This window comes from Arvicola amphibius, chromosome 7 (assembly GCF_903992535.2).
Source record: "Arvicola amphibius chromosome 7, mArvAmp1.2, whole genome shotgun sequence".
Classification (NCBI taxonomy): domain Eukaryota; kingdom Metazoa; phylum Chordata; class Mammalia; order Rodentia; family Cricetidae; genus Arvicola; species Arvicola amphibius.
In genome coordinates this window covers 68,210,416-68,235,273 of record NC_052053.1, presented here as the reverse complement: position 1 = coordinate 68,235,273, position 24,858 = coordinate 68,210,416, and the positions used below count along the sequence as shown (strand labels likewise).

Below are 24,858 nucleotides of genomic sequence, written 5' to 3'. Positions count from 1 at the left end.
GAAAGACTCTAGGCTTGACATGGGCTTTTGAAACCTCAAAGCCCTCTCCCGGTAGCACACTTCCTCCAACAAGGCCACCTATCCTAATCTTTCTAATCATTACAAATAGTACCCACTCCCGGGTGAGTAGTATTCAAATATATGAGCCCATGGGCACTATTTTTATTCAAATCACCACATAGTCAAAGATGAGGAAAGTGGTGTAGGAGGTTCTGTTTGTGTGCTGCTTTCATTGGTTGAATAAAGAGACTGCTTTGGCCTTTTGATAGGGCAGACTTAGATAGGCGGAGTAGACAGAACAGAATGCTGGGAAGAAGGGCAGTGTGGCAGATGCCATGATTCTCCTGCCCAAGACGGATGCTGGTTAGACTCATGCCAGTAAGCCACAGTCAAGTGGCCATACACATTAATAGAAATGGATTAATTAAGATGTGAGAGTTAGCCAGTAAGAGGCTAGAGCTAATGGGCCAGGCAGTAATTTAATTAATGCAATTTCTGTGTGATTATTTTGGGGGTTAAGTTAGCCAGGTGGGACAGAACAAAGGGGCCCTGTGCCCTTACTACAGGAAAGGAAAAAGATTGAACTCATTTGGATTGTTGGATTTAGGTTGAAGATGTTAGAACAAAGTCTCAGTTTTAATACAGAAAGATATAGAATTATATCCAAGTACATTGCTGGTATGGAAATGATGCTACCATGGGAAGGGAGGCACACTAGATCCCAGATCAAGGTCTCTACCCACTTCCTTATTGAAAAGACCATTCCTCCTGAGAGTAAACACCCAGTCTGTAGCTGAGAAAACCCAGCATGGTATGCAGGAAGGGAAGTAATGCCAGGTTAGACTAGAAATATAGACACCCACTGAAAGCACAGGTGACAGAATGTCAGCTGAGTCTGATTAGATATAGACAATAGTGGACATGCATGGATGCAGGAGGCAGAAGGGAAGCTCTGACCTCAAGAGAATATCTCAGATTCGTTGCACGAGTTCTACTTGGTCTTAATAATAAAAATTCGGAGCCAGATATTAGGGTAAATGCTAAAAGATCAGAGAGATGAAGGAGCAAGCCCTAACTCTTACCTGGCTAACTCCTCAACCAATAAAGGTCCGAGCTCCTGTCTCCTCCCACCTTATATTCCTCTCTCTGTCCAGCCATATTACTTCCTGTCAGACCTCCAGACCACTAACTATGGTTAACTAATGGCTAGCTCTGCACTCTGATCTTCAGGCAAGCTTTATTTGTTACAGCACAAACAAAGAATCACCACACAGATTCTTCCTAGAAACTGCTTAAGAAAAACATTAGTTAATGAAAGCCAAAGTTTCCTGATTAATCTGACAATGAGATCTTAGCAGACTCACCTCACCCAAGTGACAGCTGTCATCACTATAAGTCCATTGGTACCATGGCCTTGAAACATCACTAGAAGTGAGGAAGTCACGGGAAACCTGCAGCACCAAAGGGAGAGAACCTGCAACACTAAAGATGGAGATATTGCCAGGAGCTCTATGGACATCCTTTTTTTCCTGATTATTAAGTTTGACTGTGGTTACTGAGTATCACTTTCAAAGTACTTTTTTTTTTTTATGAGACAGGGTCTCTGTAGTTCTGGAGCCTGTCCTGGAACTAGCTCTTGTAGACCAGGTTGGCCTCGAACTCACAGAGATCTGCCTACCTCTGCCTCCCAAATTCTGAGATTAAAGGCATGCACCCCCATAGCCCAGCTTCAAAGTACTTTTTTTTCTTTTTTGAGTCAGGGTTTCCTTTGTGTAACCCTGGCTGTCCTGGAACTAGCTTCAAACTCACAGAGATCTGCCTGCCTCTGCCTCCCGAGTGCTGGGATTAAAGGTGTGCGCCACCACTCCCAGTCCTTAAAGTACTCTTAGAGGTCTTAGAAGCAGCGTGTTGCTTGCCTCTTTTTCTCCGATGGTGCACAAAAACAAAATAGCCACGAGGGGATGGGGAAGGGAGAGTGAGATTAGGACAAATGCAGTAAAGTTGATTTCGGTGTTAGGAGCTATCGGCACCTGTGCAACCTGCATGGAGCTTTTCTATGATTTGGAAATGCAAGTGTGGGTAAAAGCAACTGATCTGCAGCGGGCAGAAGAGCAGTCACTGGATGAGGGCAGGACTGGAGAACAGTGCCAAGACATGAGGTATGAGCCTTGGAAAGAACCTGTCACAAATCCTACAGGACCCAAGGAGAGAGAGGAGCATGGAGTTTGCACTCGCACAGAAGGGTAAATTCTGGGAGATGAAGGTTTTCAGCCCACTGACCTAATCCCTAGAGTTATCTCCAACAGGGAGTCTCCGCCAGGACCTGTATACACACACTCAGTTACAGAGTCAATCAAGGCTGAATTGTAGGGGCTTGGGAGATGGGATTATGGGTAGAGTACTTATTATACAAAAAAAGTGTGAAGACCTACGTTCATTTCCCCAGGACCATGGAAAACCTGATGTGGCAGGGCGTCAGTGATCTCGATGCTCCCGTGCCAGGGAGGAAGGCTGAGAGGGAGACTTTCTAGAAGTGCTTGGGCCAACTAGTCTGGTGCACATGGTGGAAAATAAGAGAACTTGTCTCAAGCAAAGCAAAGGTCAGGGACACTTGGGGTTCTCCTTTGACTTCCACATACATGCCACGTGCACTACCCCAGTTAAATTTTATAAAGCAAATTTTAAAGCCAGGTGTGGAGGTTCACACCTGTAAGCCCAGCATTCAAGAGACTGGGGCAGGGGAGTTGTCAGGAGTTCCACACTATGCTGAGGCAAAATAATAATAATAATAATAATAATAATAATAATAATAATAATAATAAATCAAATAATATATTTGCATGCAGAAAATCATTAGTAAAGCAAAACTCCACGACTGCACGGTGCCTAAAGCCCTAAAGCGGGTAGCTGTTTAGAGAATGTTTCAAAGGACTGTCACAGGAAGAAAAGACTTTGGGGTGGATGAGGTACCTTCAGTCTTGTTTTCATGCTGACAGCACCTGCTCTGGCTTGGTAATGCTGCCCCCTGGTGGCTCTGGCAGGGCTGGTGCATTAGAGTTTCTGTTGCTTTGATAAAGCTGAAAGACCAAAAGAAACTTGGGAAGGAAAAGGTTTATTTCGTCTTATAACTTGTAGTCCATTATCAAGTGAAATCAGAACAGGACCTCAAGGCAGGAACCTGGAGTCAGGAGCTGTCGCGAAGACCATGAAGCATGCCTAGTGGCTTGTTCTTCATGGTTTTCTCAACCTGCTTTCTCAATAACATCCATGACCACCAGCCCAGGGGTGACACTACCCACAGTAAACTGGGCTGCCCCACGTCAATCATCAGCCAAGAAAATGCACCCCAGACTTATCCACAGGCAAATACCGTGGGAGAATTTCCTCAGTTGAGGTTCCATCTTCCAAAATGGTTCTAGTTTGTATTCAATTGGCATAGAACTAACTAGCACAATTGTAATTTGGTACACAGACACTTCATTATTCAACTAGAACCTTTCCTTTCTCATTTGTCCCCAGGATGGTGTGTGTGTATGTGTGTGTGTGTGTGTGTGTGTGTGTGTGTGTGTGTGTGTGTGTATCACAAATAACTTTAAAAGTCCTATAGTCTGCCGGGCGGTGGTGGCGCACGCCTTTAATCCCAGCACTCGGGAGGCAGAGGGAGGCGGATCTCTGTGAGTTCGAGACCAGCCTGGTCTACAAGAGCTAGTTCCAGGACAGGCTCCAAAGCCACAGAGAAACCCTGTCTCGAAAACCAAAAAAAAAAAAAAAAAAGTCCTATAGTCTTTAACAGTTCAGTCTCTTTAAAACAGCCAAAATCCCTCTTGAAGTTTAAGCTCTAAAATATCTACAGACTCTCTAAAACTCCAAAGTCTCTGTAAAATTCTGAAGTCTCCTTAAAACTTCAAAATCTCTAAACCATGGCTCCTGTAAAATAAAAATAAGTTAAATAGGAGGGCACAGTAGAGCATGCCTTTAATCCCTCCACTCTGGAGGCAGGGACTGAGTTCTAGGTCAGCCTGGTCTACATAGTAACTTCCAGGATAGCCAGAACTACACAGAGAAACCCCATTTCAATAGGATGATGATGATGATGGCGATGATGATGGTGGTGGTGATGATGATGATGATGATGGTGGTGATGATGATTATAATGATGGTGATGATGGTGATGATGATGGCGATGGTGATGGTGGTGGTGAGGTGATGGTGATGATGGTGATGATGATGATTGTGATGATGATGATAATGGTGGTGATGATGATTATAATGATGGTGATGATGGTGATGATGATGATGGTGGTGGTGATGATGGTGGTGGTGATGATTATGATGATGGTGATGATGTTGATGGTGATGGTGGTAATGATGATGATGGTGATGATGATGATGATGGTGATGATAGTAATGATGGTGATGATGATGGTAATGGTTGTGATAATGATGGTATGATGGTGATGGTGATGATAATTGTGATGATGATGGTGATGGTGATGATGATGGTGATGATGATGATGTTGGTGATGGTGATGATAAATGTAATGATGGTGATGATGGTGATGATGATTGTGATGATGATGGTGATGGTTGTGATAATGATGATGGTGATGATGGTGATGATGATAGTGATGATGATGGTGATGGTGATGATGATAGGAAGAAGATCATGATGATGATGAAGCAGTTAAACACTCTCTTACTCAAAGAAGGAAAACCAGGACACAATTATATTCAAAACAGAACCAAAGTCCAACAGCTTAAAGATCTGTGTCAGGCTTCTGAAACTCACAATATTCTAGGTTTGCCACAGGACACAAATCTCCTAGGCTCATGTCAGCTCCAGTCCACATCTGCTGCTGCCCTTGGAGGTCATCCCATAGTGCTGGCATCTCCAAAATGGGGTTTCTTCTGCACCTGGCCTGCATCTTCACCAGTAGTCTGTCCAGGCCTCTCTTTGGGGACTCTAGACCTAATGGTACCAAGCCTCAGCTACTCTCCATGACCTCTTCATGTCTTCAAAACCAGTGCTGCCGGGGAGACTTACACATTCCCAAATTCTGTTGCCAGCACAAGGTGTAGCCTTGGCCCCCTATGGATTGCAGCTTCTGTGTACTGACCCTAAGGAGTTGCCAGACATCATGTCATACGCCTTTAATCTCAGGTCTTGGGAGGGAGAGGCAGGAAGGTCTTTGAGTTCAAGGCCAGCCTGCTTTGCAAAGCAAGTTTCAGGACAACCAAAGCTATATACAAAAAAAAACCTGTCTAGAAAAGCCAATGGATAGATAGATAGATAGATAGATGATAGATAGATAGATAGATAGATAGATAGATAGATAGATAGATAGATAGACAGGTAGATGATAGATAGACAGATAGACAGATAGATAGATGATAGATAGATAGATAGACAGACAGACAGACAGATAGATGATAGATAGATAGATAGATAGATGATAGATAGATAGATGATAGACAGATAGATGATAGATAGATAGATAGATAGATAGATAGATAGATAGATAGATAGATGATAGATAGATAGATAGATGATAGATAGATAGATAGATAGATAGATAGATAGATAGATAGACAGATAGATGATAGATAGATAGATAGATGATAGATAGATAGATAGATAGGTAGATAGATAGATAGATGATAGACAGATGATAGATAGATAGATAGATAGATAGATAGATAGATAGATAGATAGTTGGATGGATGATGGATAGATGAAAGAAGGAAGAAAGGAAGAGAGGAAGGAAGGAAGGAAGAAAGGGAGGGAGGGAGAGAGGGAGGAAGGGAGGGAGGGAGGGAGGAAGGAAGGAAGGAAGGAAGGAAGGTGAATAAGAGGAAGCCAGTAAGCAGCTTGTCTCTATGGCCTCTGCTTAATGACAGACTGTGGTCAGGACATGTAAGCTGAAACAACCTTTTCCTCCCCAGATTACTTTCGGCCATGGTGTTTTACTTCAAAACCCTAAGATACTCCCCATTGTCCACCCCTTCTCCATGATGAGAGTCACCACGGCCCACCTCCTTCACTACTGGACTGCTGGGATCTTTGTGGAGTATAAAGACCAAAGAGGAAGGAGGAAAGGGGAGAAGGGAGAGGAGAGGTGTGCAGGAGATCCAGGGAGTGTTGAACAAGGGAAAGAGTGAGCAGGAAAGGGAGGAATGGAAAGAGAGTTGGTGTGTGAAACGGGGAGGAGGGGAGGAGTGATGAATCAGTGAGTGTGTTTGTGTGTGAACAGTGAGCGAGCGAATGCATGCACAATGGATATGGTGGGAAGGATGGAAGAAGTGAGTATCTGACACACTCACTAGGTTCTTATGAACCCCGAGGTAACTCAGGAAGTTTCCGCGACAAGATGATGTTTGAGAAGTTTGTGGTCAGTGATGACAAAGCCCTGACTTGACCTTTGGAAAGAGCGACAGTCAAAGGTTAGGAGGTCAGGTTGAGCTCGTACTCCCCACAAGCCCCTCCCACCACGTCTTCAGATGTCCACTCCGCACGCCAGCAGGGCCAGGGCTTTGGTGCCATCCCAACTGTTGAGAAGGTAGAGCCAGGTACTCCACAGCTTAGCATGCAACAGGCACTTGGCTTGCAGCCTGGTGCATTCCTGTAAGGACCAGGTCCATGGAAGGTGGGAGGTTGTGCTGGTTACTGCCCCTTTGGGTAAGCACCACCCTTCCTGCTAGCCTTTGTCTCCAAGCTGAGGAAGCCCAAGCCCGTTGGTCTGTGCAGGGGCATTACCCACAGGAACCTTCAGAGACACGCCTACTCCAGGCCCCTGAAGGTTGCCCTCTTGGCCCCAGCCTCCCTCGCTGTCAACTTCAGTTGCTTCCCTGAAAAGTGGGGATTCCCAGTTGGGGATTTAGCTCAGTGGTAAAAGATAAAATGTCTGTGTTCAGTTACTCACACACACACGTGCTCGCTCATACAAAAGTGGGGATTCCCAGCCTGGTCGAAGCGGTTGCCATGGGTCTACTGGGAAATCCCTAAGGTGGAGTATTTGAGCAATCACCCACATAGCCGGTAGCCAGGGTGTCTCCAGTGGGAACACTTTCTGGAATCTTTTATCCTCCTAGTTATTCAAAAGCATGTGTTTTTGTTAAAAGTAAAATAAACTCCATTTTTGTTTTCTTAGTTTAGCCCCTCCCTACCAAGTGTATTTTTCCTGACCTCGGGGTCGTGATGAGAAGGAGGAACAAAACAGGTAGAAGCCACTCGGGAATCACCGGGGCCTCTGGTCACCTGCCTTTCCCTCAGAGACTGCTCAGGCCAGCCCACATGGTCCATGGAGGATTCCAATGATACCGTTTCTCTGGAGTGCTGGAGAGGATGGCCCAGGGGTGATGTCAGAGCCTTAAGCCTGAAGAGAGGAGGGGGGCTAAGGCGGGAAGAAGCTGCTAGAGAGGGCATCTGGGGCCTGTGGAGGAAGGATGGAGAGCCCAGAGAGAGGGCAGATCAGTGCATCAGAGAAAACGGGTGTCCATCCTCAGTCTTGCTGTGCTTTGGATGGCCATGGGAATGAGAGACAGTTCAGCTTCACTTTGCCTATGGTAGTACAAACTGTGAGGTCCCCAGGCTTGCTCCAGCTGCCTGCCCTTCGCCGTTACCACATTTTAAAAAGGAAACAGAGAGGCTGGGAACAGTTCATAAACTGTTTGCTTCACAGATAAGGACCAGAGTTGGGACCCCAGCACCCACAGAAAAGCTGAGGCATGGGGCCTCCTGTAATCCCAGCATTGGGGAGGCAGAAGAAAGTGGGTCTCTGTGAGTTTGAGGGCAGCCTGGTCTACAGAGAGAGTTCCAGTACAACTGGGGCTACACAGAGAAACCCTGTCTCAAAAATGTAAACAAAAAGAAAAAGCTGACACATGAGGGCAAACATGGTGGCCTGTCTGGACTGTATTTCTGCTTGCAAGGCCAAGATGGGGTTCCTGGAGCAAGCAGGCTAACTAGTATAGCCAACTAATTGTCTAGCTAACTAGTGAGCTCTGGGTCAGCATGAGACTCTGCCTCAATAAATAAAGTGGAAAGCAATCCAGGAAGATATCAGTGTTAACCGTTGACCTCCATACAGATTGCAGACACACACACACACACACACACACAAGCAAACAGAAAGCCACTAAAGGGGAAGTTAGAAGCTGCTGCTACATGCTTGTGATCCCAGCCCTCTGGGAGGGCGTGACAAGAGAATCAGAATAGGTCATCTTCTGTTCCTTGGTGAGCTGCAAGAAACCGTGTCTCAAAACAATAAAAGGTAATCAAAAATAGAAAAAGGAAGTTAGGATCAACTTCTTTTTTTGTGTTCTTATTCTCAAGTTTTGACAATACTTCTTCCGGCGAAGAGCGAAAGGTAACCGCGGATGTCGTTTATCTGTCTCTGTGCAGCTGTAATGTGTGTGCTTCAGAGGGGCGGCCCCCAAGCCTGCTGCACTCATTGTCTCTAGCCCTTGCCCTCCGTGTACATCAGGAGTCTCCTTGGGGAGGGGCTCAGTCCGGCAGTGAGTAACCAACAAAAGCATGGGTCTGACTGAACCTCTCAAAATGAGGCTCTTATGGAGGAGCTGGGATTTGACTCAGAGCCCTGAGGTCTCCATCTCCGATCCAACGGGTCAGAGAGCCTTGCCCCTGACTTGCCCTTTCAGGAGCCCCAGCCCACTTTCCCTGTGGCACCAAGGCCAGAAGCTGCAAGGTACAGAAAGGCATGCCAGATGCCAGACACCCCCTTATCCGGTAGCAGCTATGCCAATCTCTTTCTGGGGTATCCACTAGTACTTCCTAATGTAGATGGCAGAGGGGTCCCTAGGGAGGATATATGGGGCTACCAGGAGCTAGAGTAAATGGCCACCATGCCCCATGGCTCCTCTAATAGACAATTATGTCAACGTAGAACCAACTCCAACGGGAGCCCTCAGGGTTGGACTCCTAGTGCCCCATGGCTCTTTGGCTGTGTCACAGCTCTAGGTACCATGATGGTAACCCCGGATGCAGGCCATGTCTCCCTCTGTGGAAAGCCCCAATATACACCACAGTAGCCACTGGACAATGCAGGAAACACATAGAAAATAAAGTCATTGTCCAGGACTCTGCCAAGTACCCTGCTGATGGTTGTTGGGAGCCCTGCAGAGCAAGCTGCTGATGACAAGTTCTCCTGCCAGCCACATGCTCCCTGAGTCCCTGGCAGCCTACAGGTATGATTGGTGCTCTCAGAACACTGCCATTTCCCATACAGGAGAGCCTGGAGGTCCTGGATATCCAAGGAATAGATATTTACAGAGTTAAGTGGCCTTAGGAAGAAAGATCAGCAGTATGCCTTCCAGAAAGGAATCTACAGTGCCACGGACACCCTAGACGGTGGCTCATAGGACCACAGATGCGTGGCTGGCGCTGGTTTCAAGGCTTAGCATCCTCCACTGAGGCTTAGCAGAATTCCTCAGACAGTCTTTCTGGGGAGCACTGTAAGCCCAGCTTATCCAGCTGTGTCCCTGGGGGGTACACAGGCTTGGGGAAGGTGTAGGGGCTTGCTGTGGACAAGTGTGCCTCCTCAGAGTCCTTTAAGTCTATAACATCTGTCTTTGTAGACCACTTTTTCCACCCTGTGTGGATCCTGGACACTTCTTGCCGAGAATGGTCTGTAACTAGCACATAGATGATGGGGTCAGCCACACTGTTAACTGTGGACAGACACAGAAACACCACAGAGACCGTGTACAGTCTGCCTTCAAAGTCACACACGGCAAGCTCGTCTGCTTGGTAGTAGGAAAAGCCAACAGCTTTGATGAGGAGCACCAGGTGGTAGGGGGCGAAGCAGACCAGGAAGATGGTGACGACCGCGATGGTGGAGTGCTTCACCCTTGCTTTCTGGGCCGCGCTCAGGCTCGTGCTCAGCTTGATGCTCCTGAAAATCTGGCGGTTGGTGAACGTGATCATCCCAAGAGGGACGACAAAGCCGAAGGTAAAACGCACGTAGTGGTAGCTGGCTATCTTGCTGCTCATCCTCTGGGGCTCGAAGCAGGAGTTCTTCTCCAACGTGATGTCAAACACTGGATAGTTAACGAGCCCAACAAGAACAAACACACACGCAGAGATGAAGATGGCAGTCTTCTGCTGGCGGTGGCCTCGGCTCTCCAGTGCGTAGACCACTGCCATGTAGCGGTCGCAGGAAATGCAGCACAGCAAAAGGATGCTGATGTAGATGTTGCAGAAGAAAATGTAAGCAGTCACTTTGCAGGCCTGCGGGCCCAGGTTCCAGCTGTGCTTGTTCTGGATATAGATGATCCAAAGTGGCAGCGTGCTAATGTAGAGCAGCTCGCAGAGCGACAGGCAGAACAGGTAGACGGCCACCACGTTCCTCTGCAGCACCTGCAGCAATGTCAGCCATGCCGTTAGGCAGTTGGCCGGTAGGCCCAGCATACACACTGCACTGTATACCACCACCAGGACCACTCTGCTCTCCTCATAGGATGTGTGGCAGGTCTCAGGGGAGGGGACTGAAGTCATCTGAAGGATGGAGGTGATCTCCAGCGTTGTGTTTCCTGTGGTACAGAAATGACAAGGTGGATGGGAGTCTATGGAAACTCCCCAGGGAGATTTATAATACCAAGAACAAGTAAGCTACTAGAAGGCGGTGGGCGTGGAGAGGGGACTCAGCAGGTGAAACGCACGTGCTGCCTACCTGATGGCCTGAGTTTGATCCCAGGATCCCACAGCTGAAGGAGAGAAGCAACTCCTGAAAGTCGTTCTCTTATCTTCACATGTTCACAGTGGCAAATGCATGCCTGTTACACACACACACACAGACACACACACTTCGATATCTCTCGTGTGTCCATGGACACTAGGCAGCTCACCACCACAGGACTATTATGAACAGTGCTTCTGTGAGCATGGGTGTACTCAGATTTCCACCCCTGCTATCCCTTTTTTGAGTATGCTCCGAAGCAAGCTGGCCTGGGTCACATGGCCACTCTGTGTTCCCTCCTGAGGAACCCTGTGCTACTTCCCACAGTGTCTGCTCTGCTTTGCATTCCCACCCGCAGAGCTCAGGGCTAGCCAGCATCTGTCTTTTTTAAATTCCTTCTTGATAGTGGGCGTGAGATGCTGTCCTCTCAGTCTGGGTGCCCTTACTCAGCACACAGAGGTAGAGAAGCTGAGACTGAGGTTCCAAAGACGGTGAGTGCCTTGAACCCCAGTGCCAGATCTTGGCATCAGAACCTGTGTGTGGCCAACAGGCAATGAGGGATGTGCCACAAGCAGCTACAGGTCTTTAGAGTACTCCTTACCTGGACGGCTCTCTGACCACTGTGAAAGTACCCTCAGCCATGCACACGAGTCCGTTCCCACTCCCTGGTTCAGGCGCCCCTCTGTCCTTGTGTCCTTCCGTTCAGACACTCCATCTCTGTCCCCACCCCACGGACATGCCGTGCAGTCTTACTGAAATCTACAGTAAATGCAATCTGGGGCCAACCTGTGCCCTGGCCTTTCGCAACACTGCACTGTCCAGCCACAGATTCCCTGGTGTGGCTCCGTCCCCTGCCACCAGCTCAGGCCCACATAAGCCTATAGGTCTTCTCTACTGGACACTAGGCACTGTCACATACACCCACACCCCTGCGGGTGACCTTGGTAAACAGGACAGTGGCATCAGGGAAAAGCACAGAAAGCTCCTTGTCAACTGCTTACTGGGAATTCATGATGGCTCTCTTGGACTACCAGACAGCTCACGATTCACCGCTGGTCACTCTCATGGGAAGTTGTAGTGGCATTCTATTTGTGTTTTAATAACTAAAGCTTGCCTGAAGATCAGAGAGTGAAACAGCCCCACTGGTCAGCCTTACAGACCAGGCAGTGGTAACACACATCTTTAATCCCCCTCCCCCATAGCCACACTAGTTACCATAGAAACCAGGTGGTGCACGCCTTTAATCCCAGCCCTAGAAAGGATTATAAAATGGGAGGCAACAGCTCTCAGACACAGTCTCATTCGGAGATTCCTGAAGGCAGGATCGCCATTTCGGACTGAGGTCGAGATAAGAGCCAGTGGCTGGCTGCTTTGCTTTATGGATCTGTAGGTTGAGCCCCAATTTCTCCTTTGAGTTTTTATTAGTCCTGGTACTGGAAGTAGACATTCAGAGTACCAAATGTCCCCCACTCCTGTACTTGGCTTTTTCTAGCACTTGTCAAAACAATTTATGCAGTGAGTGTGTCTTGAGTTCTATGTATTGAAGGACTGACAGAGTGATTGATTGATTGATTGATTGATTGACTGATTGATTGAGATAGCCTCTGAACCAGGCTGGCTTTACATGTACTATTTAGCATGTGCCACTTACATGGTTTTATGTGATAGTGGAGATTGAACACAAGGCTTCATGCGTGTTCAACAAGCACTTTACCCAGCTGAGCCACATCCCCAGTCCATTGCATCTTGAGTACAGGGTTTTTCTGTGTATCCCTGGCTATCCTGAAACTCGCTCACAGACCAGGCTGGCCTGGAATTCAGAGATCCACCTGCCTCTGCCTCCCAAGTACTGAGATTAAAGGTGTACGCCAGCCCTGCCCACCCGCATCTTGAGAGTTTTGTTGTTGTTGTTGTTGTTTTAGCAAGACAAGGTTTCTTTGTGTAGCTCTGGCTGTCCTGGAACTCACTCAATTCAGAGACCCACCTGCCTCTGCCTCCGGAGTGCTGGGACTAAAGGTGTGTGCCACCACTGCCCGTCTTGAGCTCTCAATGGAGCATTTCTGAGTCAGTTTTTAGTATAGAAATCTGCATGTTGATTTTTGAATGATGAGACCAGCTGTACCACAGAGGAATTCCTGTGACCTTTCTTTTTTTTTTTAAACATATTTATTTATTATGTATACAATATTCTGCATGTATGCCTGCACGCCAGAAGAGGGCCCCAGACCCCATTACAGATGGTTGTGAGCCACCATGTGGTTGCCGGGAATTGAACTCAGGACCTTTGGAAGAGCAGGCAATGCTCTTAACCTCTGAGCCATCTCTCCAGCCCCTCCTGTGACTTTTCTATGTGTTAAAGTCAAACAAGACTGTCTCACCTGCTGCCCTGGTGGGCTCTGATATCATGCTGGCTCCAATGTGGGCTTTGTGCCCCTTATGAAGGTGGCTTAAAAGAACCTGGAGAAAGGCAAGTTGAAATGGATTTAGGTAAAAATGCAACAAACAAACACACACACAAACAAACAAAGCATCCATCCAGGCATGGTGCTGCATGCCTGTAATCCCAGCACTTCAGATTAAATCACACGGGTCGACTCATTCCACAAAGACTCTAGTGCATCCCATGGTCAACAGGAGGTAGCCCAGTAGAGAGAGTCAGTGCCTGGGAAGCCAGTGCACATGAGTGCATCACCCTGGGCACCATAGTTAAAACTGTTGTCGTTAGCAAAGCTAGACGGCACGTGAGCTTCCACAGAAAAATTAGCAAAAGCTCCTAAAAGGACAAGAAATACAAAAATAAACATGAGAAAGAGGGTTTTTGCTTTTTGTTTTGTTTTGTTTTTCTCCCTATCAGGTTCAGTTCTGGAGACTGAAGGCATGGTGAACTGAAGCTACATGGTGGAATGGAATATTTTAGAGCCTGATTTGGTAGTCAGTTTCCAGCTGTTGTAGGAAGTCTTACAAATGTGGAAGGATGCTTAAAAGAAATCCCACATCCAACAACCTTAAGAAAGCTTAACTTTCAATCCCAGCACTCGGGAGGCAGAGGCAGGCGGATCTCTGTGAGTTCAAGGCCAGCCTGGTCTACAGAATAAGTTCCAGGACAGGCTCCAAAGCTACAGAGAAACCCTGTCTCATAAGAAAGAAAGAAAGAAAGAAAGAAAGAAAGAAAGAAAGAAAGAAAGAAAGAAAGAAAGAAAGGAAGGAAGGAAGGAAGGAAGGAAGGAAGGAAGGAAGGAAGGAAGGAAGGAAGGAAGGAAGAAAGCTTAACTTTCAACTTGTTAAAATTCTTCCTAAGGAAATTTTTTCTCTGATTTTCTCTGATGACCCAAAATCTATATTTAAGCTCATCACCTACATGAAGGGGACAAAGACCCCTCTAAGACCCTCTGGGAAGCTACCATCAGCACACAGAGCTGTAGACTGGACAATCCAGCAGGTCCTTTCCTTCTCTGGTTGATGGTGGTGTTTCTGAACAGGCCCTAGGTGCCCTAGGTGAAGAGGTTTCGATAGGAGACCCTCAGGGCATCTTCCTGAGAGGGAAGTGTTAGGGATGCCTCATCCATAGCCCACAAAGCCAAGGAACAACTCAGGTCTGTCAAGACCCTTGTGTTCCCCAAGCCTGCAGACGAAGGGTGGGGGCTGGGCCTCGAGGAGTTCCTCACTGGATCCAGCCTGTCTGCCCACCTACCTACCTGCTCCCACAACACAGACCATGGCTGCCCCTCAGCCAGACAGATAATCATACTATCTGCCTGTACTTTGGGCCTTCAGGAATGGCCATTGGAATTCTCTATTGAAATTCTCTGGAAGCCAGCCCAAGTGAGCCCAGGGGCATCCACACCAAGCCCTGGAGCCTTCCCCGCTTCCTTCTCGACTGTTTCTGTAAACTGGAAATAGCAAGAAGCCAAACCATTCACCTGAGATTACAGAAGTTCACCAGCCTCTGCAGAAGTCTGAAGTCACACCTCAGCACCATTACAGAGAGGCAAGGCCAGGAAGAGCCATTGCCAGGCATTGCCTTCAGCAGGCTCCTTGCGTCCCCCCCCCCCCAACACACCTTGACCTGCTGAGCACAGGGAAGATGTCTGTCTGTCCCTCTGGGTCTCAGGCCAGCTCCCTGTGAGGCACAGTTCGAGAACCTGGCCAAGGGTTGGTAAGACCCTCACCCAAATTTAGGTGCTGTGGCAGAGGCCGCCCTAGGTGAGCACTATGTAGAGAGGTCCATTCTAACTCTCGTTAGAGATTTGAGGCTCCTTGGCTACTCCCGAACTGGAGTTCCAGGGTGAGGGAGAATTGAGATGCACTTAAGGAATCCCCAGATATTGATGATAGCAACGTGGGCCAGGGCCCTCAAGGGAGGAGCTGAAGGGATCCAGTGCTCCCTGGGATCAGTGCAGTCAGAGTCCTTTAGTGCAGAGGGGAGACATCACCTCGCCTGGGCACCATCCCATCTGAGGTATGATGTATCACTCCGCTTAGGATCATCCCCCCAGGTACCACTTTATCTGGAGCCCTGCTTCCTTCCCAGCTGCTGAGCCCCCGAGTCCCTGAGCAGCTGCCCTCTCCTTCCAAAGGTGACCTCTTCCTAGTGAATAGGCACGTGATTACATGGCCCTGAGCCTGACGCCCCAGAGTCAGAGCAGTGGGGGCCACGTGGCACCTGCCTTACCTTTGCAACTAGGATTAGAGTTCTGGAAAGCCAGCAAAGCCAGCCTAGAAGGACAGGTCTGTCCCCTGCAAGGACTGCTCCATGTTTATTCTAAGCACCTGGAAGCCCTGAGGATGAGGAAGAGGGTAGTGTTCTATTTTCAGCCACTTTGCAGAAGTCAGAGGAAGTGAGGGCTCAAAAGAAAATGTGACAGACACTTCCCTCCAGCAATGATGATGCGCTGATGGAGACAGCCTGGAGACAGCCTCAACTGCAGGTCAAGTCCCTGTTACCTGTGAGCAGAGCTTGGCCAGGAAGAGAGGGTGGGCCGTAGGACCTGTCCGCTCACCCTAAACAGGGAAACACAGGCTCTGAAATCCACATCTGGGTCATGTCCCTAAATCCCAGGGCATCAACACCCATATCAAAGAAGGTCAACCATGGGTCTCAGGAAGGAGCAGCCAGCACCGGGACACGCTATGATGCGGCCTCCTCACCACGGCTGGCTTTGGGTTCCCCCAGCCCTGACACGGTTCTTTGCCTTGCGCTCCAGGCATTGTCCAGTGCTCCCTGAGCACATCATGGCTTGGGGTTGCCCCTTCCCACACTGCAAGGCTATATGCTAGTTCCCTTTCTATACTCAGTCTTCCTGTCTCAGGACACTCAGGCCCCTTTCCTGCCTAACCTTTGAGGATCCCTAACCTAACTAGATCAGTTGTTGTGGGCATCTTGCAATACCTGGGCTATTTCTTCCATGGGAGGGGCGTGGCTCAATAGTTCTGTGCTCCACGGTTCTCTCAGAGAGAGTGTCTGGGCCAGGCCCTCTTACGAACCCCAGCTGAGTGGTAACATAAAAGACTAGGGAAAGAAGGATATCAGCGTCTGTCTACTTCAAGAAGTAGACACTGCCCTCTCTGCTTGCTATGGGGGTCTAGCCTGGATGTGGGTAGGGATTTATTTTTCTCTTGACATCCTGGATCATCTTTAGGGCTGTATCTCATCTGTGAGATAGTTGGGAATGACTGACCCCTGATGGGAGAAGATCATGGCAGACTTTCATCAGGACTCAACAACAGTGTGCTCCCAGACCTGAGAATCTAGCGGAGGATGGTCTATCTTATGCACAAGGTCCACCGCATCCACAATGACATGCCCGCATAGTTTACCATGCTCATGATGTCTGATTGAACCTGGTGGACTCACTCCCCCTGCTTGGTCTATACTCAGAGGGGCCTGTAACAGGCTGACACCCATCAAGAGTCTGCAACACGGCCGGCATGATGACCCGATGTGTCACTTGTCTTGTAGCCAGCAGGCTATGCGATGAATGGGTCCATATCACCCTGAAGTCCCTTTCTATCTGCCCTGAGTTCTAGCCACACCTCCACTTCCCCTTGTCTGCACTCACACTAACGCTGATGCTATCCAGCCTGTCTTCAAACCACACCTTCCTCCTGGCCTCCTAGCTCTCATCATCCTTCCCACTTCCACTTTCCTGTCTCCAGCCTCCTCCAGAGGCATTCGTATCCCACGCAGCCCCTGCAACTGTGCAGCCCCTTACGTAGACCCACCTTCTGGGAAGAGGCGTGCTGGGAGTCCCCAGGGCACGCACGGGCAACATGTCACATGTGATGTCCACAGCCCTCGAGCCCTGTACTCTGCCTGCACTGATGACGGTCCCTCCAGGCTTCTGAAGCATGTTGGCCACCTTTGGGTTATGGAGATTTGCAAGTAGACAGGAAAGTACACACTTGTCTGTGCCACTTGCTGCTTCTACCTGTCTGTTCCATTTGGGATGTGTGAGGTAGACTGTAACTGAGGGCCACTGGACTGTCCCGTGGAGTCACCAGCATGCTGTGCCCCATTTCTTTGCTGCAGGCGTTTCTGGTTATTTTGATCTTTCCCTTTTCCATCCTCCTACCAGACTCTCCCGGGAAGACAGCTCAGTGGTAAAAGTGCTTGTCGTATATAGGTCCAAATATGAGGACCTGTATTCGGATTCCCAGAACCCACATAAATGGCTGGTGGGTGCGGCAGTCCACCTGCAAGTCTGTCCTTAGAAGACAGAGATGAAATCCCCAGAGCAAACCAGCTAGCAAGACTAACTGTATCTGCAGACTCTGGGCTTGACTGAGAGACCCTGCCTCTGTGAGGAAGGTTGAAGAGCAGTTGAGGATGATTTTGGACATCAGTCTCTGTTCTTCACACGCATGTGCATGTGTGTCCACACTCGTGGACACACACACACAAAGAAGAAGGCGAAAAATTAACCTCATTTTTGTATCTTCATCCTCATTTCCATCCTCAAATTCAGAATGCCCTTTGGGCAGGAATGGTTAAATTACTAGCGTAAACCAAACGTCATGTGGAGCTGGTGGCCCATCCCCCACAACATGCCTCCCAATTTGATATGTTTTTAAAAATGCCAATGTTTATTGTGCATTTCAGTTTGAGTAATGCCTAAACTGAGCACTGTGCCAGCAAGTCTCACCCACCTTCCCCCGGGGATCTATCTCTATGCTCATCCCGTGTGACTGCGCGTGTACCCTTGTTGGCAAGACCAGAACAACTCTTCGCCTCACCCTCCAGTCCTTGGTGGCTTACCTGAACACCTCATGAATCTGCCCAGGTGGCCTCACAAACCCAGTAGAAGTTACAACCGGGCACTCTAAATGCCTGGCCTCAAAGTCTGCTAGTGGCTGGTCCCAGGTTCTCACCCCGTGTCCCGACTAACTACTGCCTATCCCAGCTGAGCCCCCACTGTCCTGTTCATTGCTCCTCAGAACCCGCCTCCAAACCTAGGCAGCTCCTAGAAAGAGGACCCCTTCACCCTACCAACCATACTGTAGCCCAGGATGTTCCCAAGGCCCTTGCAGCCCTCGGTTCCCCATTAGAGGAAGTCCTGTCCCTCCACTCTTGTCTGTACCTACAATTGGGGTACAGATCTTCCAGAAGAATCTAGGTAGATCAGGGCATGGGCAGTATGACATATGCTATTATCCCTATGCCCTAACGTGGGAGGGTATGGTGCCCTGAGTTTCCTCTGGGGACGGACCTTGGTTAAAGACTCCGGGCCAAGCCCCACTATTGTACATCAAAACACATTTTTCTCAGACACCACGGTGGAGGGGCTATCCCCCCTCAGGCTCACTCCCCAGACCCACTGACTTACCCAAGCCCGTCCCGAGGCAGCACTGAGCAGGCCCGTCCTGAGGCAGCACTGAGCACCCCTCTACCGGCCCAGTTGAGAGGTTTCAGGAAGTAGTGGGGGTCTGAGCATGCTCACTCTGAAACTCCCCTAACCACAACACAGGCTGAGCATAAGAGTTTCATCACTGTGATGACAATGGGTTGGGATGACAGGAAACAGTTCCAGACCAGTTTGATCTTGCTCTCATGATACCCTCAGCTAGACCTCACTTTTGCCCAGGGATGGAGGCTAAAATGGCTGCGCCAGGCAGCTCCGCAGGGACTGTTTCCTGCCAGCTCCTCAGTCAGACAGGGCAGGTCACATGACCAATGTCAATGGGTCTGACACTGGGCGCTGCTGTGCCAGGAGAGCACTGATCGGATACACTGCTCCTTGTTACAGCGCCCATCTGGTGCCCTGCAAGTACCCCACCATCTGGGGGCAGAGCCCTGCAGGGGTAACCTCCACCCTAGCTCTGTTTGAGAAACTAGCCTTTATTTCAGGACAATGCCCTCACCCAGTAGCTCTGCAAGTGGTTTTCCTCATGAGGACCCCATGAAAACCAGAGAATAAGCAAGTGGCATTACAGGGGCAACCTCCTACCCTGTGGGCTGGTGGGCTCATACCTCTCACATCCCAAATGCAACCCGTTTTCTCTGGAAAATGCCAGATGGCAGCTGTTGTGACCCACCACAAACTTAACCAACCTCTACCCGAAAGGCTGGCTCTGGGCTCGGGGGTATCAACCCCACCCCTTGTCAGTTCCTGGTGTCCACAGTGTCCCCAGTCTTGGTTCTTTCCATAGCAAAGGCAAAGCTGGCCCTGGTCTAGGGAGCAGTTAGAAAGGTCACGACCCAGACAGCACATCCCTGGGAGACTCTAAGGATAGAAGTCCTTCTTACTCCCTGCCCACCCACCCACCCACCCACCCACCCACCCATGCCAGGCTTCAAGGCTGTGCGACTGGAGGCCTCTTTCTCTTTTAACCCATCTCTAACAGACATTTGCATATCTGTGTGGGTGGAAGTACAGTCCCTAGAAAGCTGGCCCTCGGGGTTGTGGGGCAGGCAGCTGACACGCAGGTGCGAAGACAGTTCATCTTAACTTCCTGAAAGCAGCTGTTCCTGGGCTGTGACTGCCCTGCCCCCCAGGAATCTAAGACACAAGCAAGGTCGTCCCTGGTCCCCTGACCATGACATCACTGCCCCCCACACACACCAGACCCCTCCTTGGTGGGCAAAAGGGTTTGGGGGCTGAGGCACAAGTGGACGTGGCCTCCTGCGACCTGATCATCTTTCCTGGAAGCTCCACTTTCCACTCCCTGCAAGGAGGGACAGCTGTCTTCTCTGATTCTGTAGGTGGCCGTCAGCATCCTTCTCATGCTATGCATTCTGGAGAACTGGGGTAAACTGTGCTCTTACCTGCCTGCCCCAGAGTTCTCAGCGTGGCAAAGCACACAGATCTTACAGCATTTACCTTTAACATGGTTGAAGCTCATTACAGAGCCATTTGGCCTCTGTTGTTGTTTGTTTTACATTGAAGCACGAGTAATAAGAACCCAGAGACAGACACTGGGGTTCAACCTGAAGACCAGAGAAACAAAGCAGCCAGCCACTAGAGAGACCTTTCACCTCTACCAAATCTTCAGACAGAAATAGTGATCCTGCAATGCCCTCCACCAGCCTCAGACTCTACACACTCCTCTGAACGCTTGCCTCTTACCCTTATATTCCTTTCTCTGCCTGCCATATTGCTTCCGTCTCTACCTCCCTCATGTTGGGATTAAAGGCGTGTTGGTCCCAAGTGCTGGAATCACCTTTGTGTGATCTCTGTTTCTCTTAAGACAGATTCAATCTTTTTTTTTTTTCGAGACAGGGTTTCTCTGCAGCTTTAGAGCCTGACCTGGAGCTAGCTCTTGTAGACCAGGCTGGTCTCGAACTCACAGAGATCCGCCTGCCTCTGCCTCCCGAGTGCTGGGATTAAAGGTGTGCGCCACCATTGCCCGGCTAGACAGATTCAATCTTGTGTAGTCCAGGGAGGCCTTGAACTCACAGAGACCCGCCTGCTTCTGTGAGTCCTGGGATTAAAGGTGGGCGCCACCACTGCCCAGTCCACTTGACCACTCTTTAATGAGCACTTCCCAGTATCCACCGTCATCTCCAGAACCTTTTCACCTTGTAGAGCTGAAAGTCTGCATTCCGTAACACCGCCTGTGATAGTATGGATGCAATTGGACCCCATAATCTTATAGGGAGTGACACTATTAGGAGGTGTGGCTTTGTTGGAATGGGTATAGTCTTTCGGGGGGCAGTAAGTCAATGTGGGGTTGGGCTTTGAAGTTTCCTACGCTCAGGATACCATCTAGCGCCTGCAAGATGTCACACTCTCAGCTACTACTCCAGCACGGCGTCTGCCTGTGTGCTCTCACACTCCCAGCCACCATGCTCCCCACCATGATGAGAACGGACCGAACCTCTGAAACTGTAAGGGAGCCACCCTAATTAAATGTTTTCTTTATAAGAGTTGCTGTAGTCATGGTGTCTCTCCACAGCAATATAACCCCTAACTAAGACATCACCCTACCCAGTGGTGGCCACCATTATTCAACCTACTGAGTCTACAAGGTCACCAATCTAGGGACCTCAGTGTCAATAGCATCAGACACTATTTGCCCTGTGTGCCTTGTTCGTGTTGTTCATTACGCTGTCTTCTGGATTCACCCAGCTAGAGCAGGTATCTAAATACTTCTTCCTTAAGGCTGGGTGTTATTCCACAATAAGATGAACACACTCTGCTTATCCGCTGTCTATAGATGAACATGAGTCATCCATGAATGGACACACAGGCCACTTCCCCCCTGAGGCCTCTGTCTTCGTTAGGATTTCTATTGCTGGGGTAAAACACCATGACCCAAAAGCAAGTTGGTGTATTTGGCTTGCTCTTCCACACCGTAGTTCATCATTGAAGGAAGTCAGGACAGGAACTCAAGCAGAGCAAGATTCTGGAGGCAGGAGCTGATGCAGAGGCCAAAGGAGGAGGGTTCTTTACTGGCATGTTCCTCGTGGCTTGTTCAGCCTTCCTTTTAGAACCCAGGACCATCAGCCCAGGAATGGCACCACCCCTAATGGACTGGGCCCTCCCCCATCAATTGCTAATTAAGAAAATGCTTTGCAGCTGGATCTTATGGAGGTGTTTTCTCGATGGAGGTTCCCTCCTTTCAGATGACTCAAGTCTGTTTCAAGCTGACATAAAACCAGGCAGGACAGCCTCTTAACAGGAGTGCGGGATTTATGGATTTTTGCTTCCTTAGTATATTCTTGTCCATCAGTCCTTCTCAGTTCCCCTCCTCCTCCCCCTTCTTTGTTAATGTGAGTGTTTTGCTTTCATGTATGTCTGTGTACCATGTGCATTCCTGGTACCCATAGAGTTCAGAAGAGGGCATTGGATCTCCTGGAACTGAAGTGACAGATGGATCTTCTGGAACTGGAGTTCGGAAGGCCGAGGGCCACAATGTGGATGCTGGGAATCGAACCCAGGTCCTCTGCAAGAGCAGTCAGTGGCTGGTAGCTGCTGATCCATGGCTCCAGCTCCAGAAGTCATTATTCTTGATGATACTAAAGTTGCCCCACATTTGACAAGCTGCGTCTGTGCTGATGATCACACAGTCGGTCTCTTAGGTTTGTCACGGTGTTCATCTGTTTTCAGACACCTATCTGTTGGGTTTGTTGTGACCTAACAGGGCATCTGATCCCACAGCAGAGATGGGAATCCCCAAGGTCGGGCCTTAGCACCTCTGCCTTGCTCTTGGCATCATCTGTCCCTCCTGGAACGGTTCTGCCCTTGCTTTTACCACCTTTTGGGCCTTACTGATGCCGAGGGGCGAAGGGAAACGGAGTTTTCTGTGGAGTTGGCCCTCTCATACACAAGAGGACAAGAGGCCTCCTGTCCCAGCAAGGGAAGTGTTGAAGGGACCCGCCCAAAACAGAAGAGGAAGGGGAAGGAGAGGCACTTTAGAGACCTGTCAACCCCAAGGGCTTGCCAGTTCTCAACGCCCTGCTTCCTTTGAGAGGGGCACACTCCAAGTCTGAATCACAAGCCACTCTGCTTTCGAAAACATTGGCTGTGTCCCAGCTGGGCTCAGGCTGCGCTATCCCTGAAAACTCTGGCAGCTGCACCTAACCCACAGAGGGTAGCTTCCAAGACCCTCAGAAACCAACCCCGGGTCTTTATCTCAGAATCAAAGACAGCTTTGAGTTCTGGCCTTAGAAGCTGTGTTGCAAGTGTCAGTCGGAGAGGGAGGAAAGGCCAGTAAGGCCCCTTCCCTTTGAGTTGGCCGGAATCACTCAGAAGCTCTTCTGGCTCCTCAACAGAGTGGTCAGAGGATCAATGGAGAGGGAGGGGCCAGAGGAAGAACCCAAGGCCATGGAGGGTTACTGGGAAGCCAGAGAGGTATAGGAACACTATAGCCTGCGTCCAAGCACGAGCTCTCCCAGGGCAGGGGTCTGAGCAGGACGAGGAACTCCAAGTCAGCTGCAGAGCCCCAGGACACTTAGAAGGATTAGGGCAGCTGGGACTTGGTGTGGGAACCTGCCTTATGGCACCTTAGAAGCAGTGTCCTGGCCAAGTACCCTCCGCGTTGCGGGAAGCTGGAACAGTCCATCTTCCTCCGCTTCTGGAAAAACCCAAGAAGATTTCAGGTTGGCCCAGTCAGGGTCCAAAACCCAATTCCACACCTGCAAAGCCAGGACTGGCTATGAGAACCCTGGAGGGTAGGGGCCAGCTAGGCACTTAGCTGGAAAAGGAGGAATACCCCAGCCTAGGCCCCGGCCCTGCCTGGCACCTGCTCTTCCTCCCCCTACACTCCCATCACACTTGACCTCCGACATCTTCTGGTCACCCTGTGTCCATGCCTCTCATGAGCCCTGCTCTCGACTTTCTCCTTTTCTCTGTTTTGTGAAGGGCTCAGCCTGACCCTGAGAACTGGAAGTAACACAGTTATGGCTCAGGGCCCATAGCTGTGGATCTCAGTTCCCATCTGCTGGATACAAGCCCTTGGGAGGACTGGAGGCAACAGGAAGGGTCTAGGAAACCTAAGTCTCCTTCAGAACTAGAGCCCTGGCTCCATGGCTCCCTCATCCGGGTCCTCTCCACTTTCTCCCGTGCATCTTTTCTGTCCCTAATTCCATGTCTTGACCATTCTTCGTGCTCTCTGGTAGAGGGAGTAACTGCAAGGATGCTCCTGAAGTCAGCCTTCGGGGCACTCTGTGGCACCCCAGCCTGAGACCAAAATCTGTTTGGAGCTAGTGGGTGCCTCGCAGGACAGCTCCCTGGACTCAGGGAGGAGTGACCAGAGCATCGTTCAATGACCAGCCCCCAAGAAGAGGCCTAATCAGTGGCCATCTATCTACTATGTGCCAGGCCAAGCAAGACACGTGTTCTTACTGCCCCACAGGAAAGACCACTGCCCTTTCCACCAAAGCCCATCTCTGGCCTCTGTGCTCCAGTGGATACCGTCAGCCCCAAATCCATTCTCAGCAGCTTCTGGGAACTGCTTAAAGGTCCCCTGAGTTCCAGGAACTGCCTAAAGGTCCCCTGGGGCAGAAAGAACCCTAACACAAAGGCCACCCCCAGTCGCTGGGACTGCCTGCTCTGAGGGTCTTTCCTATGAGTCAGCTTGAAGCCTGTATGAAATGCAGAAGTACACACCAGAGTGTGGGCCCACTCCTGTTTACCCAGTCCCAAGGCACCTGGAATTAAGCACAAAGAGAAAGCCTTCAGCATCTCTCTGTCAGTGGAGTAATCTGGCCACACTCCAGATTGAAGATTCAATTTCTGTGTCATCTGGGTAGCAGTCACGCCAAAGGCCTGAGGCAGACAAGAATTCAAAAACTGGAGGCATGGACAGCCAGACCTTCTTCAGCCGGTCCCTCTATGCCCTGGGAACTTCCCTCCGTCCCCCAACACCATAGCCACCCAACCCTCACCTGAGAGCACAGCTGGTGGCCTTCACCCAGAATGGGGTGACCACCATCACCTCCACCAACAAGGGAACATGTAGCATCTCTGGAGAGCCGGCAAGCGGAGGTGCTGCTGGTATTGGGTAGAGACCAGGGGTACTGCTGAATGCCCAGCACAGGATGTCCCACCAGTACCCCAAATGTCCGCAGTGTTGGGTGTGAAGCCCAACGGCTGTTGATGGCTGGCACAAAGTCTGACGACCCAGGTAAGACAATGAGACTCAGAAGGTGCTTACATCACGTCCTGCCTCCTTACCACACCCAGTCAGAGGAATCCACAAAGCTGGGGAACCTAGACTAGCAGTT

The 24,858-nt window shown here is 49.7% G+C and overlaps 1 protein-coding gene across 1 annotated transcript; it reads right to left on the bottom strand.

Annotated features, from left to right (window-relative positions):
* Positions 1-9,433: 9,433 nt before the first annotated feature.
* Positions 9,434-13,126, bottom strand: Gpr132 (G protein-coupled receptor 132). Its single transcript, XM_038335649.1, has 2 exons — positions 13,073-13,126; positions 9,434-10,548 (listed from the first exon to the last, which is right to left on the bottom strand). The coding sequence occupies exons 1-2, from the start codon at positions 13,098-13,100 to the stop codon at positions 9,434-9,436; spliced, it is 1,143 nt and encodes a 380-aa protein (XP_038191577.1). The 5' UTR covers positions 13,101-13,126.
* Positions 13,127-24,858: the final 11,732 nt, after the last annotated feature.

Bases quoted from the DNA above. Each gene is read 5' to 3' on its own strand.
- Gpr132 (XM_038335649.1), bottom strand. From the start codon at position 13,100: ATGATATCAGAGCCCACCAGGGCAGCAG. The intron at 10,549-13,072 runs GTGAGACAGTCT...TCTGTACCACAG, and splicing joins AGAGCCCACCAGGGCAGCAG to GAAACACAACGCTGGAGATC.